The sequence below is a fragment of the Artemia franciscana genome, chromosome 12 (genome assembly GCF_032884065.1).
Source record: "Artemia franciscana chromosome 12, ASM3288406v1, whole genome shotgun sequence".
Taxonomy (NCBI): Eukaryota; Metazoa; Arthropoda; class Branchiopoda; order Anostraca; family Artemiidae; genus Artemia; species Artemia franciscana.
Genome location: NC_088874.1, coordinates 4,090,376 through 4,108,195, shown reverse-complemented (window position 1 = coordinate 4,108,195; position 17,820 = coordinate 4,090,376). Strand labels below are relative to the sequence as shown.

The 17,820-nt window shown below is 35.8% G+C and overlaps 1 protein-coding gene across 1 annotated transcript in view; it reads right to left on the bottom strand.

Moving 5' to 3' along the window:
- Positions 1-17,820, bottom strand: part of LOC136033593 (neurocalcin homolog) — a gene marked incomplete in the record, with an annotated part of 320,318 nt that overhangs the window by 59,259 nt on the left and 243,239 nt on the right. The window contains 1 exon segment of the mRNA XM_065714366.1: positions 11,004-11,122. Within this exon segment, the coding sequence (XP_065570438.1) occupies positions 11,004-11,122 (119 nt within the window).

The following is a 17,820-nucleotide window of genomic DNA, read 5'->3' as shown; positions in this document are numbered from 1 at the left end:
AGTCGTAATTTTTTGGCGCAGTAGGAAAAACAACATCGGTTAAGAATTACTGTAGTCTGCCGTAACTGACGTAAGTTATCCCCATAATCATATGGATGGCACAGAACCATGTTTGAAAAAAAACCGTTTAAGGACTTGAACCTAGATGTTTTAATTCAAGTTCTACTGACAGAACTACGAACTCTATCCATCTAGTTTAATCCATTGCTGGAAAAATTACCGTCTCATAATTCACATCGGATCCCTTTAAGAAAAGGGGGCCTTTCAAGAGGGGGACTAGCTGCCCTCCAGCATTTTTGATCGCTTAAAAAGAGCACTAGCAATTTTAATTTCCGTTCGAATAAGTTATTAAGTATCTCCTTATGCTGTTCTGGTAGCTCGCTAGCCCTGGTTAAAAAAAAAGGAAAGACAGGAAACATCAGTGCTAACCATACAAAAAAGTGATTTTCTTCATTGTCCAAGACGGGACTTAAATTACCCCATACAAGATTTTTTTTAACCGTATTGATTCTGATGGTGCAACCTTGATCTTAACCTGATGCCATTTTCGAGGGTTTCAAGCTCTTTTTCAAAACCATCTAAAATTTGTTTTCTCAATAAACTTTAACTTTTAAGATAAACCAATACCATTTCTGAATCGATGTAAAAAGACAATTTTTTCTCATTAGGCAGGTTTTTTTTTCAAATTGCATTTTTCAACTTTTGGTTAGTATGGGCTATGATTTACTCTTTACTAGGTTGCAGCTACTGCTGTAACCATGATTGCAACTACTGCTGCTTCCATAATAGAAGACACAAATCCATGACTGAGAAAAAACACCCGATACTGATATGCCCGATACGATATACGCGATACCCACGTCCGATACCAATACGGGTGATACCGATACCCCCAATACCACGTACAACCCTCTCCGGGGTCATATTGTCATCAAAACCATTATTATTGGACCATTAAACTATGTTGAACAAAATTATTATCTCAAAATTGTTATAGGACGACTTTGGGGGGGGGGGGGAGGGAGTCTAGCTGCCCTCCTATCTTTTTGGTCACTTAGAAAGGGCACTAGCAAATTTAATTTCGTTCGAATGAGCCATTAAACATCTCTCTATGAGCTCTGGTCATGCGCTAGCCCTGGTAGAAAAAAAGGAAGAGAAGGAGATACATAAGTGCTATCCTATCAAAAAGGAAAGTGACTTTCCTTGGTGTTCAAGGTGGAGGACTGTAATTATCCTCTAAAGGATTTTCGATCATGGTGATTCCAACGATGCACTTTTTTATTTCGATCCGACCCGTTTTAAAGGTTTCTAACAAGGCAGTTTTTTTTTTCAAAGCGCGTTTCCAATCTTTGGGTACTATGAACTGTGGTTCACTCTTTACTAGGTTGCAGCTACTGCGGCAACTATGATTACTATTTATGAAGATATAACAGTTCAAAATAGGGATGAAACCGTTTGATAGACAAAGAAACAAATATAAAATTTCAACTGAATATTTCGGACACATGTACAGTCTCCATCATCAGCAGTGAAGTTTTAATGCTGATGATGGAGACTGTATATGTGCCCGAAATATTCAGTTAAAATTTTATATTTGTTTCACTGTCTATCAAACGGTTTCAACCCAATTTTGAACTGTTATATTTCCGTCATGGAAAGGCAGTGTGGTCTTCGATGTTAGATTGCTGTTTAGCAACACATCAAAAAATAGGAGGGGTGGCTGACTATTTATGAGGGTGTTTTTATACGGTGTAATAAGTGCAACAACAAATGGAGGAAATCCTCATGGGAACAGGGCTCCTCATCCCCATTATAGACCGTTTAGTGCTTAAAGTACAATTTAACCAGACGCAGGAATCTTCAAAGGAGGGTTATTTTAAGTCGCAAGCAGAAAATGTTTAATGAGGAATAATTCCTTTAAGAGCTAAAATATGTGGTTCAAATAGACCTTCTTAGGCTGAATTTAAATCCTCAATCAGTTTTCCTATCAACTAAGGTTTCGCGCCGACATTTTTTAATTTAATATTTGTTAAACTTCGTGTATTCTGAATTTCTAAGAAAAACTTAAAATTGTTTGAAAAAAAAAATCTTTTTTATAGGCAGGTTGCATCAAATAAATTTGACTTGGATGTCTAGAAGAAAAAAACAACCGTAAATTGATTGCTACAATGTAAATAAAGCAAAATGTTTTTTGTAACTTACTGTGCAATAAATCTAGGTGTTTTTAAAATCATATTGTCGATAGTAAAAAAAAAAAAAAAAAAAAAAAAAAAAAAAAAAAAAAAAAAAAAAAAAAAAAAATCTGTTTTTAACTTTTTTAGTTCCTAAAAAAAGAAAGAGTTTGTACCTCTAACAGACGCGTTTTATTGTGCTGACGTCGAGACTATGGATTTCATTTTTCTTTTCAGTTAATTAGTGAAAACGATAGAATTTTGTTAAGTAATTAGACCGGTTTTACGATTAGAAATAATGTAGGCCTACAGTAGAAGCATTTATAGAAAAAAGTATTCCTTGAAAAAGTAATTTAATTGTAAGTTCATATTTAGTGGTAAGTTCTAACTTAACAAAATGTAAATTTTTGGGACTACTGTCAAAAGAGAATATTTATTCTATTTAGAAAAATATTCTTTTTTAGATAAATTTTGAAACTTCTTAAACGTTGGAATCTCGGAAGAATGAGGAGGATTTATTAGTTGTTTTCCAGAGCAAAACAGAGGGAAACAGGAATTGTCGACAAATGGATTTGGGTACCCGTTTGACTGACTGTAATTCACATTCTTTTCAGCCATCCACCTAGAGCCAAACAAACAGCAGATCGTACCAGAATGGGGCAGAAACAGATCGCAGGGAAGGATTTAAAAGAAACTGGAACTTCTTGGGAGGGTCTAAAGAGGAAAATTTGAACATATTGGCATGGAGGAGGTACGTACCCAGCTGTGTTGGTCTCAGGCGGGTTGGTGTTGCTGTGAGTTGTTATATACCGCATACTTCTCAATTTCACACTTTAAAAATGACATGAAAAAAAAGCCTGCTTGAACCAAAAACGGAAGAACCTGATAACTTGTATGTTTGGTTCATTTTATTACCGGTTTAAATCCCGATAGCCAATAAATATGTCATTCTTTATCCTTTCTTCCATTTTATTGTTCCCCCTAAGTAATGTTTACCTCCGTATATGGGATACCCTTCTTTCCAGGTTTATGTATACTCCTCTCTGGTAGGATTGTTTCGGGGATTTTTCATCAAGTCCAACGATGACTTGAATTAAGACGTTTTGTGATTATTGAAATTTTTCTTTTTGGTTTGTTGGTTGAAAGTCAGATTCTACATATAACTATATTCAGACAACAGACAGGCTAATTTTATTTAATATATCTTTGTTTCTTACTTTTATAAATCCTGTTGCTGATGAGGTTAATATTTTGTTTTCGCAATTACGAGCTTTGCTTAATAGGAAAGAAGTTTGTTTTTTTTTGTAACTATTTTGCTTTAATAGAATAAAAATGTCGCAAAACGATTAATGTCAGAGGGAGGGAGCTTGTACATAGCCTTAAAGAAAACAGAGGCACCAATTTACAAAAACGTAGAGGTAGTTTTTTTTTTCAGTTTTTCAATGTAGATATAAAAAAAAATCTATTTTTTTAAAAACCAGCAGGGGCAATTTTGTTGTAAACTCGATTTTTCTAGTGAAAATGCCAAAAAAAAAAAAAAAAAAAAAAAAAAAAAAAAAAAAAAAAAAAAAAAAAAAATCAAAATATTGGTAGGGGGAGCTAGAGTCTACGGGGATAAAAATTCTCTCCCTCTCACTGGGCACCCCTGGAAGTAAACAGATGTGAGAAAAAAATGTACTGAATCCGCTTCAACACGTTAGGACAATAACTCGCAGTTAATGGCGTTATAAAATATGTTATTGGCGCTACATAAAAATGTACTGAATCCGCTTCAAAACGTTAGCACCACGTTAGCACAATAACTCGCAGTTATAGGCGTTACTAATTAAATAGAGAAAGAAAGTGTGTTTTTTATATTTTATCTTGACAGTTCTAAAAAGATTTGGAAAAAATTCTTAAAGTCAAATAAAAGCATCCCCCTAAGATGGATCTAAACTTAAACCGTTCAGATGAGGTGCTTTCAACTTTTTAAAAGTGGAAACATCCGGGCTTATAGAAGTATGTTAGAACTATTGTACTTCAAACTTATTGAGAAAGTTCGGGAAAGAAATGAGTTGAATTCAAAACTTCATCCTAGAAAAAATAATCCAAAAACGTGACAAAGTTAAGAACCCAAATAAATATCACCAAGAGACATGAGTTAGTATAACATAAAACTTTTGAATGGTGCCCGTGGGCGTCAATGAGTTCAATTCTATACTTTCTATAGCACTTTAAGGTGTATCTTTATAAAAAGTAGTAAAAACATATCAGCAGAATTCAAATTTGATTTTCAGCCCCGAATCCAATTCTAGGAACACCCAAAGATTGAATCCGTGGGAGGTTGTGCTATTATTTCGGCTAATACAATGCTGAAAAACTAATTAAGCAAAAAAAAAAAAAATTGTGTTTTCCTTTGACAGTTGTTGATGAGAAAGAAGTGCTCTGGAAGACAGCAGCAGCCTCTTCCCGCCATGTACCCGTTGATGCAATAGCAATATCTATGTATTTTAAAGACCACCCCTTGTCGAGATGTGGGGACTTATGAATAATGCGTATTTTATACAACTATTTCGGCTAAAAAGAATTCTGCTACAATGTTGAAAAACTAATTATGCAAAAAAAAGAAAAAAAAATCTTGTTTTTCCTTTGACAGTTGGTGATGAGATAGAAGTGCTCTGGAAGACAGCAGCAGCCTCTTCCCGCCATGTACCCGTTGATGCAATAGCAATATCTATGTATTTTAAAGACCACCCCTTGTCGAGATGTGGGGACTTATGAATAATAGGTATTTTATACAACTATTTCGGCTAAAAAGAATTCTGCTACAATGTTGAAAAACTAATTATGCAAAAAAAAGAAAAAAAATCTTGTTTTTCCTTTGACAGTTGGTGATGAGATAGAAGTGCTCTGGAAGACAGCAGCAGCCTCTTCCCGCCATGTACCCGTTGATGCAATAGCAATATCTATGTATTTTAAAGACCACCCCTTGTCGAGATGTGGGGACTTATGAATAATACGTATTTTATACAACTATGTCGGCTAAAAAGAATTCTGCTACAATGTTGAAAAACTAATTATGCAAAAAAAGAAAAAAAATCTTGTTTTTCCTTTGACAGTTGGTGATGAGATAGAAGTGCTCTGGAAGACAGCAGCAGCCTCTTCCCGCCATGTACCCGTTGATGCAATAGCAATATCTATGTATTTTAAAGACCACCCCTTCTCGAGATGTGGGGACTTGTGAATAATAGGTATTTTATACAACTATTTCGGCTAAAAAGAATTCTGCTACAATGTTGAAAAACTAATTATGCAAAAAAAGAAAAAAATCTTGTTTTTCCTTTGACAGTTGGTGATGAGATATAAGTGCTCTGGAAGACAGTAGCAGCCTCTTCCCGCCATGTGCCCGTGAGAGCGATATCATTATCTCTGTATTTTAAAGACTACACCTTGTCGAGATGTGGGGACTTGTGAATAATAGGTATAATTTTGATTTCCGTTTGATTTATACTCAACTCATATGGCTTCTGTTCTTTCATCTTCTTCTTTTTTCTTTTGCAGCTTGATCTCTTAGTATGCTTTATTTTTTCTAGAAGATATTTGTCTTACTTTGTGTTTGTCTTCCGTTACTTATGCATTAAGCTGACACATCGAGCTCTGCTCTACGTTGGATAGAGTTGAAATCCTGTCTAACTATTTTTATTAATAAAATTTACCTTATTTTCAAGGCAACAAATTCTCTATACTTGCTTTATGCTTAGTCTATATTTTATACTTATTTTATACTTATTTTATACTAAATTATGAAGACATTTTCATTTCAGTCCCTCTTTCTAAATTATGTATATTCATGGCACACAGAAAGATCTTAAAATTAGTTTTCTTTTCCTGAAAAAATTACGTTTTTTTCAGGCCTACTACCTTTTGTATGTACCGAGAAGGGAAACAGAATGTTGATTGGTGAAAAGGCTAGGGTATGGATATAGACCAAGACTGATTTAGGATTTAAAGGTACAAGCAACGATAAAGAAATTGGAGCCTGAAGTATGAAAAAGTTGCAGAGCTCTTCAAATCTATAAAATTCCTAGACTCTGATATGGTGAATGATAAACTAGATCTCTGAAGTATCAAAAGTGAGGGGCTGCCCACCCTAAATCATCAGATGTACTTCTCGAAGCGTCATTTGTTTCTCACGTGAAATTATACTTCCACAATGCCGGGTTGCAGGCGTCACATGCTTCCACCACGCGTGCCAAAAGCCAAATAACGTACGCGATTTTTAAAATGAGAGTTCTTTGATTAAAAGATTGTCAGAGAGTAAAAAAAAAATGCCTCGAGAAAACGAAATTCAATCCTTGAGAAAATTAGAAAATGACACTTCATCATGATAAGAGCTACGCAAATTGATCGGAACAAGAATATAACTTCCCAATCAAGTTTAAAAATATTAATGGGAAAAACTTATATCCACCTAAAAAGTCCCAAGGGCTATGTCTACGGCGAATGGGATCTGAGGCCTAAAAAGTACGTTTTAGCACAAAGTTACTTAACATATCCTGGAACGAGACGAACTCTCTAACCGACCCTCCTTCTCGAGCACAAGTAATATTTAACTTTATCATTAAAAAGGACCCAGATATTCACCCAAATTGTGATTGCATTTGACATCTCAAGCGAACCGAAAATGATATTTTAGTGTCATGAGTGGACAGCAGCCCTCCTTCTGCTCAGGATAATACATGTTCATTTTAAGCTAACACGACTCATTATATTTATTACAAAATACTTTTTCGTTAACTCTACAATAAACTTGATTTGTATTCAAGAAGGAGGTGTAATCTCTTCGTATATAATTGGAGACAACCACGAGACTAGCTACAATTATTCACCAAACTTTGACAAAATTTTGGCCGAACCAAATAATTTAAATTTTAGAGTGATATGCCCTGTCATTTTTTTTCTCGCTGCTTCTTTCATCATTCATCAATTAATCTGTGGTATTCCAAAGCTCCTTTATTTATAGGATAGGACTTCCTAAAATAAACATAAGAAAGAAAAGCCCAATTGTCTGGTAGATCCATCAAAAAGAAAATGCAAGTCTATTTTATAATTTGAAAATATCCCGGTCCAATTATGACTCCGATCCTGCTCAGTGGCAATTTTTACCTCTCCTGAACCCGCGGCTTTTGATTGCCCCCCCCCTTGTCTTCCAGGAATTTTCAGGCCAAATCTTCATTTCGTAACTAAATTTTTCATTTATTTAAATCTGACATTTCTATTTTCAGCCTCTGTGAAATTTTTGATCATTTTTTCCAAATTGATTGCTTCTAATTTTTTGCGTTCTATGTTCATTAGGGCTAAATCAATTTGTCGCTCTTGGCCGATATTCGATCTGAGGTACGTTAATGTCATTTAAGTTTTCTAAACGGCCGCTCATTACTGGCCACCGACACCGACAACTCGTTATAATATACTACATCTTTTTTTTCTATCTATCTAATAATACTTGATAGACAACTCTTACATTTGCGAAGACCCTTTCATAACCGTATGACACAATTAGTTCAAACAACATTAAAAATTAGCTAAATTCGGCCTACTTACTTTTATTTTCAAGGAATGGTAATTAAGATATGAGAAAAATGAAAATATCAGATTCAATTTGATTATACTTACTACCAACTGCACTCTCTATTTTATTTTAATAAAAATGAAATTTCAAAAATTACAAAATGATTATAACCGCTACATTATTTATTTGAAATTTCACGCCCCTAAAATTTCAGCGACCGGGGCTAATGCCCCTCCTCTCCCCCTAAAAACACTTCTGATCTTGTTGCATCAGCCGTCAAAAGATATTGCATCAGGCGGGCGGCTGATTGCTAGAGGAAGAATTTAATCTGTCTAAAGTCTTCATTGTTCCAGGAGTGGTCATAAGGATACTAAACTTAAGAAGCTTATACATAAATTGCGGAGAGTAGATTTCCCCTTTTCACAATTTGAAAAAATTACTCACTCCTCCTATTAACCCTCTTATAGTAGAAACAAGGCAATTGCAATACGAAATGCAAGTCATCTCGTAACCTTCATGTCCACAGAGATAAGATCTTTCCTTGGAAAAGAATGGCATTTATTCGTGAGTTTTATGTAAGTAGGATGGTCCTTGTATATGGGTGAATTGAGTATTATAGCCATGCAGAATAATATAAAATAGTATTTTTTTAGAATATGTAGAATATAAGACTCCAATATGCTTTCAACAAGCCCTCAGAGGTTGTCTTAGCAGGTACTGCAAAAATGTTCTGTATGCATTTATCAATCAACTTAGTGGAAGTAAATAAAAACTTGGGAGCCACGGCTAAATAGAGTAAGGCCATGACAGATGGTCTCTGTGAGAGGCAAAGCTGGTATAACTTTTTCAGAATTGTGTAGGATTCATTTCAATAGATAGTCTAACATCCAAAAAGGGTAGAACTCAGATAGACTAAAGAATTAACCCATTCTTTCTATAGAATAATTTACAAGTTTTCGCTTCTTCTAAAAGGTCAGCGCCAAGCTAAATTACAAATTGAAATTTTTGAGAAGCTATTTTCAGAAGTTTTCGTTTAAAACTCTCATCCATGTCAGAAATCTCACTATAAAAGATGGCGCTATCCAATGTTCACCTTGACCACCCAGCTAGCATACCAGCTGTGGCCATTTAAAAGGTGGTAACGTAAATTTTAAATGATAAATAACTATTTCAAATAAAATAAAGTCAAATAAATAATATACAGGGAGGCAAAATGAACTAATTAATCCAGATTATTTTGCTTTCATTTTATGGATTATTAATATCACTGACAAATCGTGTTGTATAAAGCTTAGTTCTGACAGAGCACGAATATTACTTCACCTGGCGAAAAATGCTTCGCCAAGTCACAAAAAGACCTTCCAAAATCAAAAAATCACCTCACCACACTTCAAATTAAAGTTGAAAAAAAACGTATGGTGAGGCGATATTTTTTGAAAAAAAGGGAATAGGCGTCGGAAAATTAATAGCAAGCATTAGATTATATCCTGTATTTTATGATATACGCTGGAAAGAATACAAGAACCTAGAAATAAAAGAAAATACATGGAGGGAGGTGGCAAAAACACTTGATGACTCAGGTAGAAATGGGTTTGGTATTTGTTCAATCTTTGAAACGAGTAGCCTAGCTCTTAACAAATAAACGAAAAAAATATTATAAGCTATTTGCTGAAAATCCCCTGTTTCATCTGTTTATATCAGTATATGTTGAACGCTTATTTCTGGCCAATAAACTATTCATAATATAATACATATCCTTCAATTACATCTGAAATTATTAAAGCAAAAAAATTGCCTTCAGGAAGAATTGCCAAGCAATTTCCGTCTTACCCCGCGAACTATATTTTTCACAGGTAATTTTTGTCGAGCTCTGTCCAAAACTTAGCTTTGGGCTACAATTTATTGCTTTTGTTGTTGTTTTATTAGTGTAAATATTCGTTTTTTCCAGGTTTTGGCTTAGTTCCTCCATTTATGCCCTATCTTCTCATGCTTTTGTAGACGGGTTCACTAGATAAGAAAATAAATTAAATTAAACTCAATTATTTCAAATAAATTAAATAATATATTAAATATATTAAGTAATAAAATAATATATAATAATAATAATAATAATAAAAGAATATATTAATAATAAATAAATTAAACTCAGCAATATCCTTGGGATTTTTTAAATTCTTCACATGAAGGTTAATCCTGGGCTGCAGTTTTTGAAATTTTATGCAATTAGTGATTAATTACAATAATTGTTAATTACGAAGTGACTACAACTCGATAGAAACTTAACCTAAATAGAATTGACGGCAATCATTCAATTAATTGAACTTAACCCTTGGCTGGAAACAAATTTTGTCACAGAAATACTGCTGTTTTCCCAAGAAACATTTGTCAAGGGGTTAAAAGTTATTAGTCAGGTGAGCTATTCAAACACAGACATCAACATAATAAAATTATGCAGAAATAATCCAACCCAAAATAACCTCGAATTGAAAAATAAGCTATAAAAATATCATTCAAAAACTTGAACAAAGGCGACTATTCACGAAAATGCAGGGGGAGGGGCATGGATTTTTTCAGTTTCTTTTTGAAGATACACAAAATTTATTTCCCAAAATCCAGGTGGAGGGGGGATTTCCATTCTTTTCATTTTTTTTGAAAATACCAAAAACTGTATTTATCAGAATCAAAGTGGGCAGTTGTACCCCCCCCCCCTGAGGTATTGCCCTTGATAGCTACGACCTCATGAAGATTTTTTAGCTATATTAAGAGTTCTCTTTTTAAGGTGTGTTTTGTAACAAAAACTCGCGATAGATAAATTAAAACATTGCTTGAATTAATATTTTAGTAGGTTGGATGCTTTTGGAGAAAAAAAGATCAGACAAATTTAGCAATCCGGTCTCGGGCACCGAAAGCAAGAGGTCAGAGGGCGATGGCTCCTCCTGGGAAACAAATACACATTTGAAAATGTATCAAACGAGAAAAAATCAGAAATACTCCAACTAAAATCCTGAAAAATTCAAGTCCTGGTGGTACTGACCCCCCCCCCCCCTCCGTACGAAAATTTAACAGCAGTGCTCTTGATTCCGGTCTAGAGTATACAAAACTATAGCACAAGATGTTTGATATTTACTGTGAGACTAAACTGATCCTATGAGAACGGCTAAGTTTCTAATTAATTTTATCTTTAGGGTTTTTTTTTTTCTTTGTCTCATGTAAAACTTTGTCCGATTGTAATATGTATAAAAAGCCCCCTTATTATTATTGTTCCTAAGCGCAGTAATTACCTTTGATGCGTCTCCATAGGGGAAAAAGTTCCCATAAATCTTCTTAAATTCTTCGACGCTTAAATGACCACTTGGACAGTCTTTCAAAAAACCTTTGTACCATTCCTGGATCTCGGCATCTGAAATTACAAACAGCAAACCAATTAGGACATAAATGAATACAAAAATTGCAGACATGAAAAATGCCAAAATTGCAAAACATACCTTTTGGTAGCAGGGGCAAAAATTAGGTGAAGGGGAAAAGTATTTGACCCCATCTCCCCTCTAGTATTTTCAAAAATTACTTTTAGTGTTTTCATTAGAAAAATACCCCCCCCCCCAAAAAAAAGCCCTCCCCAAGATTTTGAATAATACCTTCTTTTGTATCTTCATTTAAGACAAATTGAAAAAAAACATCTTCCCCTCCCTGCATTTCCGTGAATTGTTGCTCCACATCACATCAGACCTGGTGCAACAGAACAGTGCCACAAATTTAGGCTAGAATTAGGCCAAAATTAGGCCAGAAATTTCTTATTCTGATTTATAGATCATGTTGCTCTAAACCCAAACGGGGGCATCTACCATTTTGGTAATTCTATAGGAAGACAAACATAAGACTTAAAGGTTTTGAAGGCAAAGTTAGAAAAATTTTCATATTTCCCAGAGAAGCTTCATAATTTTTTCGAATTTGGCATTTTTTATAAATATTGTACCTCCTTATGCTTACCTCCTTTTTTTAGAATAACTTGAAAATTTAAGTTTTCAAGACAAATATTTTATGACAATTAACAACCTATTTCTTAATGCAAAAGCTCATAAACTGGTAAATCCTAGGTTTAACGGTATATCTTACGGCTAATCACTATTAACTGTCAGAAGTTCGAAAAATGCTGCTAAATCGTACAATTATGTACATATACTGTTTCTTTCATATAATTCAACATTGAATTCTACGAAAGAAAAATACTTGAGGGGGAGGTATATAAAATGAGCAGTAAGTTTATTGGCGACCCAATCTCCTACAAGTGCCAACTTGCCGAGCTATAGTCCTCCTATTTTGTAGGCGTAGATACAGGTGTAGGGTAGAGTAACTAAAAAACACACTAAAGCGAACCTTTTCGACTCTAAAGCGAAATCGATAAAAATATAAACTTTAACTGGAATGTATTACAAAATCTCAAACTAGTTCCTACTGAGTATGAACAGTTTAGCGTATCAATGCACTCTTAAAGGAAAGCTACGAAACGGCTTTTCTTACGAATTCTCCCATGCATCCATATATCATCCATCCATATCAAACAGTTCGTGGTAACGAACTGTAGTAAGGAGCGACCACGCTCAATAGTAAACGAAAGTCTAAAACGGAGTTTTGATACTAATAGATTCATCAAAAGAATAGGATTTTTATGCTGATTTTCAATATATAAGTTTTATCAAATTTAGTCTTACCCATCAAAAGAAACGAGCCTGAGAAAATTCGCCTTATTTTGGAAAATAGAAGAAAACAACCCCTAAGAGTCATAGAATCTTGACGACACCATCGCATTCAGCGTATCAGAGAATCCCACCGTAGAAGTTTCCAGCTCCTATCTACAAAAATATGGAACTTCGTATTTTTTGCCAGAAGACCGATCACAGGTACGTGTTTATTTGTTGGTTTGTCTGTTTTTGTTTTTTTTTCTCAGGGGTGATCGTATCGACCCGGTGGTCCTAGAATGTCGCCAGAGGGCTCATTCAAATGGAAATTAAAAGTTCTAGTGCCATTTTTAAGTGACCAAAAAATGGAGCACCTAGGCCCCCTCCCACACTCATTTTTTCCCAAAAGTGAACGGATCAAAATTTTGAGATAGCCATTTTGTTCAGCATAGTCGAAAAACATAATGACTATGTCTTTGGGGACGAATCACTGCTCCACAGTTCCCGAGGGAGGGGGTGCAAGTTAGAAACTTTGACCAATATTTACATACAGTAATGGTTACTGGGAAGTGTACAGACGTTTTCAGGGAGATTTTTTGTTGGGTGGAGGGGAGGTTGAGGGGAGGAAGCTATGTCGAAGATTCTTTCCTTGGAGGAATTTAACATGGGGGAAGAGAATTCCGTGAAGGGGGCGGGATTTTCTAGTATTATTAAAAAAAACAATGAAAAATAAATATGAAAAAGTTTTTATTAACTAAAAGTAAGGAGCAGCATTAAGACTTAAAACGAACAGAAATTATTACGCATATGGGGGGTTCACCTGATTGATAGTTTGACTCTTTGTCACAGTTCTACTTTTTTTAAACAATAAAAAACTTTAACGTAAAGAGCGAGGCGTCGAGGAGGGGACAACCCCTTTCATATACGGAATAATTTATGCTCCTTTTAAGTTTTAATGTCGCTCCTTACTTGCAGTTAAAAAAACTTGTTTTTTTTTAATTTTTGGATTAGCTGACATATTTGACTTACAAATTAACGGTAGGCTAAGTATATGCTAGTGGATACCTCCAAAGTGGATGCTATGGGTGGGTGATTGGTCTTCTGAAACATAGCAGAAACATTCCTAATGAATCTTAAAAGATTATGCTAATATCCTTACCAGTAGCGAAGAGACGGGGGGGGGAGGATTTTACCCTAACAAAACAAATTGTCGAAAGAATCCTATGAAAGTGTAGAATTTGCGATTCTAAAATTACTTTGGCATTTCAGATCCCTCCCCTTCAAGAAAAATTTTAGTGTTGCAACTTTTCAGGCAGGATTATCATCCTCAAAGCATTGCTATTAAAAAAAAATAATAATAATAATAGACCGTAAACAGCGGTTTCTGAGGGGGTATAACAGCACCTTATACGAAATAAGGCAATCCTTATTTGAAGCTAGCTGTTGGGGTGGCACTTCGCGCCACCCCAACACCTAGTTGGTGGGGGCATTTCGCGCCCCCCAAGCCTTCCGCGCGCGTAAGACGTTAAGCTCCATATTAGTTACGCGCCATTGCAGTTTTGTCCCTGTGTCCCACCTGTGAATATATATATATATATATATATATATATATATATATATATATATATATATATATATATATATATATATATATATATATATATATATATATATATATATATATATATATATCTATATATATATATATATATATATATATATATATATATATATATATGTATATATACTAGCTGTTGGGGTGGCGCTTCGCGCCACCCCAACACCTAGTTGGTGGGGGCGCTTCGCCCCCATATTTTAACTACGTAAAACTTGCGAATATACAACATTCTTTGCTGTCCCATTTTCTGTGCATACAAATAGATTGTCAGGTTTACCGACTCTTGAACATGCAACATATAATGGTCCATGGGAAAACAATCCGTATACAGATCTATACCTCATGATTCTAATGATTGCCCTTGAGCTTTGTTGATGGTGATTGCTAATCGACCATTCCCTGTGTCACCGTCGTCATTTATATATCCCCCTGTGCCCCCCGGTGTCCCCTTTGTAGTTGTGTCCCTGCGTCCCGGTCGTCATTTATATTCCCTGTGTCCCGGTCGTCATTTGTGTCCCGGTGTCCCAGTCTGTGATTTCTCTTTGAGTGTCCCGGGCGTCATTTATATTCCTTGTGTCCCGGTCGTCATTTATATCCCCCTGTGCCCCCCGGCGTCCCCGTTGTAGTTGTGTCCCTGTGTCCCGGTCGTCATTTATATTCCCTGTGTCCCGGTCGTCATTTATATTCCCTGTGTCCCGGTCGTCATTTGTATCCCGGTGTCCCGGTCTGTATATACATTCGTTTTTTAGTTTTGTTTTTCTCCTTTATTTTTCATTTTTTTTCCTTTTTTATTTTTTTTCTTTTTTAGTTTTTTCAGTTTTTTAGCTTTTTTAGTTTTTTTTTATTAGTTTTTAGTTTTTTTTTGTTTTTAGTTTTTTGTTGTTTTTACCTTTTTTTAGTTTTTTTTAGTTTTTTTTTACTTATGTCCTGGTCTTCATTTATACTCCCTGTGTCCCGGTCGTCATTTGTATCCCGGTGCTTTGTTGATGGTGATTGCTAATCGAACATTCCTTTTGTCCCGGTCGCTTTCTCTTTGAGTGTCGTCATTTATATTCCCTATGTGCCGGTGTACCGGTCGTCATTTGTGTCCCGATGTCCCGGTCCGTAATTTCGTCAGTTGAAAACATGACGTCAGTCGACACACAAACATGACGTCACCCGACAGACAGACCCACACACACACAGACAACTTATTTATATATATATATATATATATATATATATAGATATATATATATATCTTCTATATATATAAAAATAAGTTGTTTGTCTGTCTGTCGACTGACGTCATGTTTGTGTGTCGACTGACGTCATGTTTGTCGACTGACGTCATTATAAGGATTGAGCTGTATGTCGTCATGAAGTTGTTTGTCGTCTGACGTCATGTTTGTCGACTAACGAAACTACAGACCGGGACACCGGGACACAAATGACGTGTTATGTCTGTTATAACGTAATAGAGGCAACAATCTTGACAGGGCCTTTTGAGGGTGAGGCTTTTCTTATTCCACGCATTCTCATGATTCCAATGGATCTGCCTTTTCAACCTAAAAGATTGCAGTTCCCAATTTGATTAGCATATTTAGTTTTCAGTCCAAAACCACTAAAGCTATTATGTAAATATCAAAAATATTTATGTTGTCTGAGCAATAATTTTTAGTTTTTATTTCAAAATAGAAAATTAACTGACAATTTTAGAATTATATCTATCTATATATATAAAAATAAGTTGTCTTTCTGTGGATCAGGTGACGTCATGTTTCTGTGTCGACTGGCGTCATGAAGTTAGTTGTCGTCATTTTTGCTATGACCGTGACGTCATTAAAGATATTTAAGACATATATGTTCACGTAGAAATCTATTAATGTTTAAGTTTAAAATGACTGATGAACTTACAATGGCAAAAGCCGATGAAGATGCTCAAAGAGTCTATGCCAAAAAACTTGCTGCTGATAGAGAAAGTCAGAAAAGAAAGCGTGCCGAGGAATCAAAAGAACAGCAAGGAAACAGGCTTGAGGCTAAAGAACGCAAAACCGCGCAGTTAGATGAAGATCCACCTGGACAGCGAGAGTCAAAACATATCAAAACTGAAAATGATAGCGATCATGATTGGGTTTGGGATCTTGACTTGGATAAGGTCATCAATGCCTACCAGATTTTAGTTAAAAAAACAAAGGTTCGGCGATATGTATTTCATAGTGAAGCTGAAAAATAAAGAAGAAAAAGAAAACTGAAAAAAGAAAAAATGTAAAAAACTAAAAAATACTAAAAAGAAAAAACACTCAAAGAGAAATTACAGACCGGGACACAAATGACGACCGGGACAGAGGGAATATAAATAACGACCGGGACACTCAAGGAGAAATTACATACTGGGATACCGGGACACAAATGACGACCGGGACACAGGCAATATAAATGACGACCAGGACACAGGTATTTAAGAATATCGTTCAAAGACAAATTTTTAATTGTAAGAAGACCGTTGAAAGAGAAATTTCTAATTGTAAAATGACTGAAGAACCTACAATGGCAACACCCGAGGAAGCTGCTCAAAACGAATGTATTCATGCCGAAGTAAAGGTAAAGGATTAGGCATTAGACTTTACAGTCCGTACCGGCGGTGCTGATCTCCGTTTCTTGGCCCTTCAGCCAGGAAGTGCAATGGGGGGTTGGGGGCCAGCCATCCTTTGCTTTCGCACACCCTTCCTGTTTACCTTCCCCAGATTTCTCCAGGTACCCATTTAGAGCTGGGTCGACTCTGGCTAAGCTTACAGAGTCACGCCACTGACCCCCGTCCCAAACTGAAGAATTGGGTACACTGGGATTCGAACCCGCGTCCTCTCAGACAAGGGATCCCGAATCCAGCGCACCAACCCACTCGGCCAGGACGGCTTGCCGAAGTAGCTGAGTTGGTAAAGCGTTATGTTTCAGGTTCTAGGTCCGAGACGCTCCAGGTTTGAACCTTGGCTTTAGCATTAATACAAAAGAAGAAAAAAACTAAAAAAGGTAAAAACTACAAAAAAACTAAAAAGAAAATATATATATATATATTTATATATATCATCTTTTCCACAAAAACAATAATTTAGTGCTTCTGCTTAAAAACAGCAATCGAATTGATGCCTCCTGATACGCAACTATCAACAAAGTGGCAATCGTTGTGGTCGGTGATCAGTTCTTACCTCGAGATAATATTCTTTATAGGCGAAACAATCACTTGACAAGAATTGCTTAAACTCATCGATGCTACGATGCCCTACAATATCCTGACGAATCTAAATGACGCCCGGGACACTCAAATAGAAATCACAGACTGGGACACCGGGACACAAATGACGACGGGGACACAGGGAATATAAATGACGACCCGGACACAGGGACACAACTACAACGGGGACGCCGGGGGGCACAGGGGGATATATAAATGACGACGGCAACAAAGGAAATGGTCGATTAGCAATCACCATCGACAAAGCTCAAGGGCAATCAATAGAATCATGAGGTATAGATCTGAATACGGATTGTTTTCCCATGGACCATTATGCGTTGCATGTTCAAGAGTCGGTAAACCTGACAATCTATTTATATGCACAGACGATGGGACAGCAAAGAATGTTGTATATTCGCAAGTTTTACGTAGTTAAAAACATATATATATATATATATATATATATATATATATATATATATATATTCACAGGTGGGACATAGGGACACAACTACAATGGCGCGTAACTAATATGGCGCGTAACGACTTACGCGCGCGGCGGGGCTTGGGGGGGCGCGAAGCGCCCCCACCAA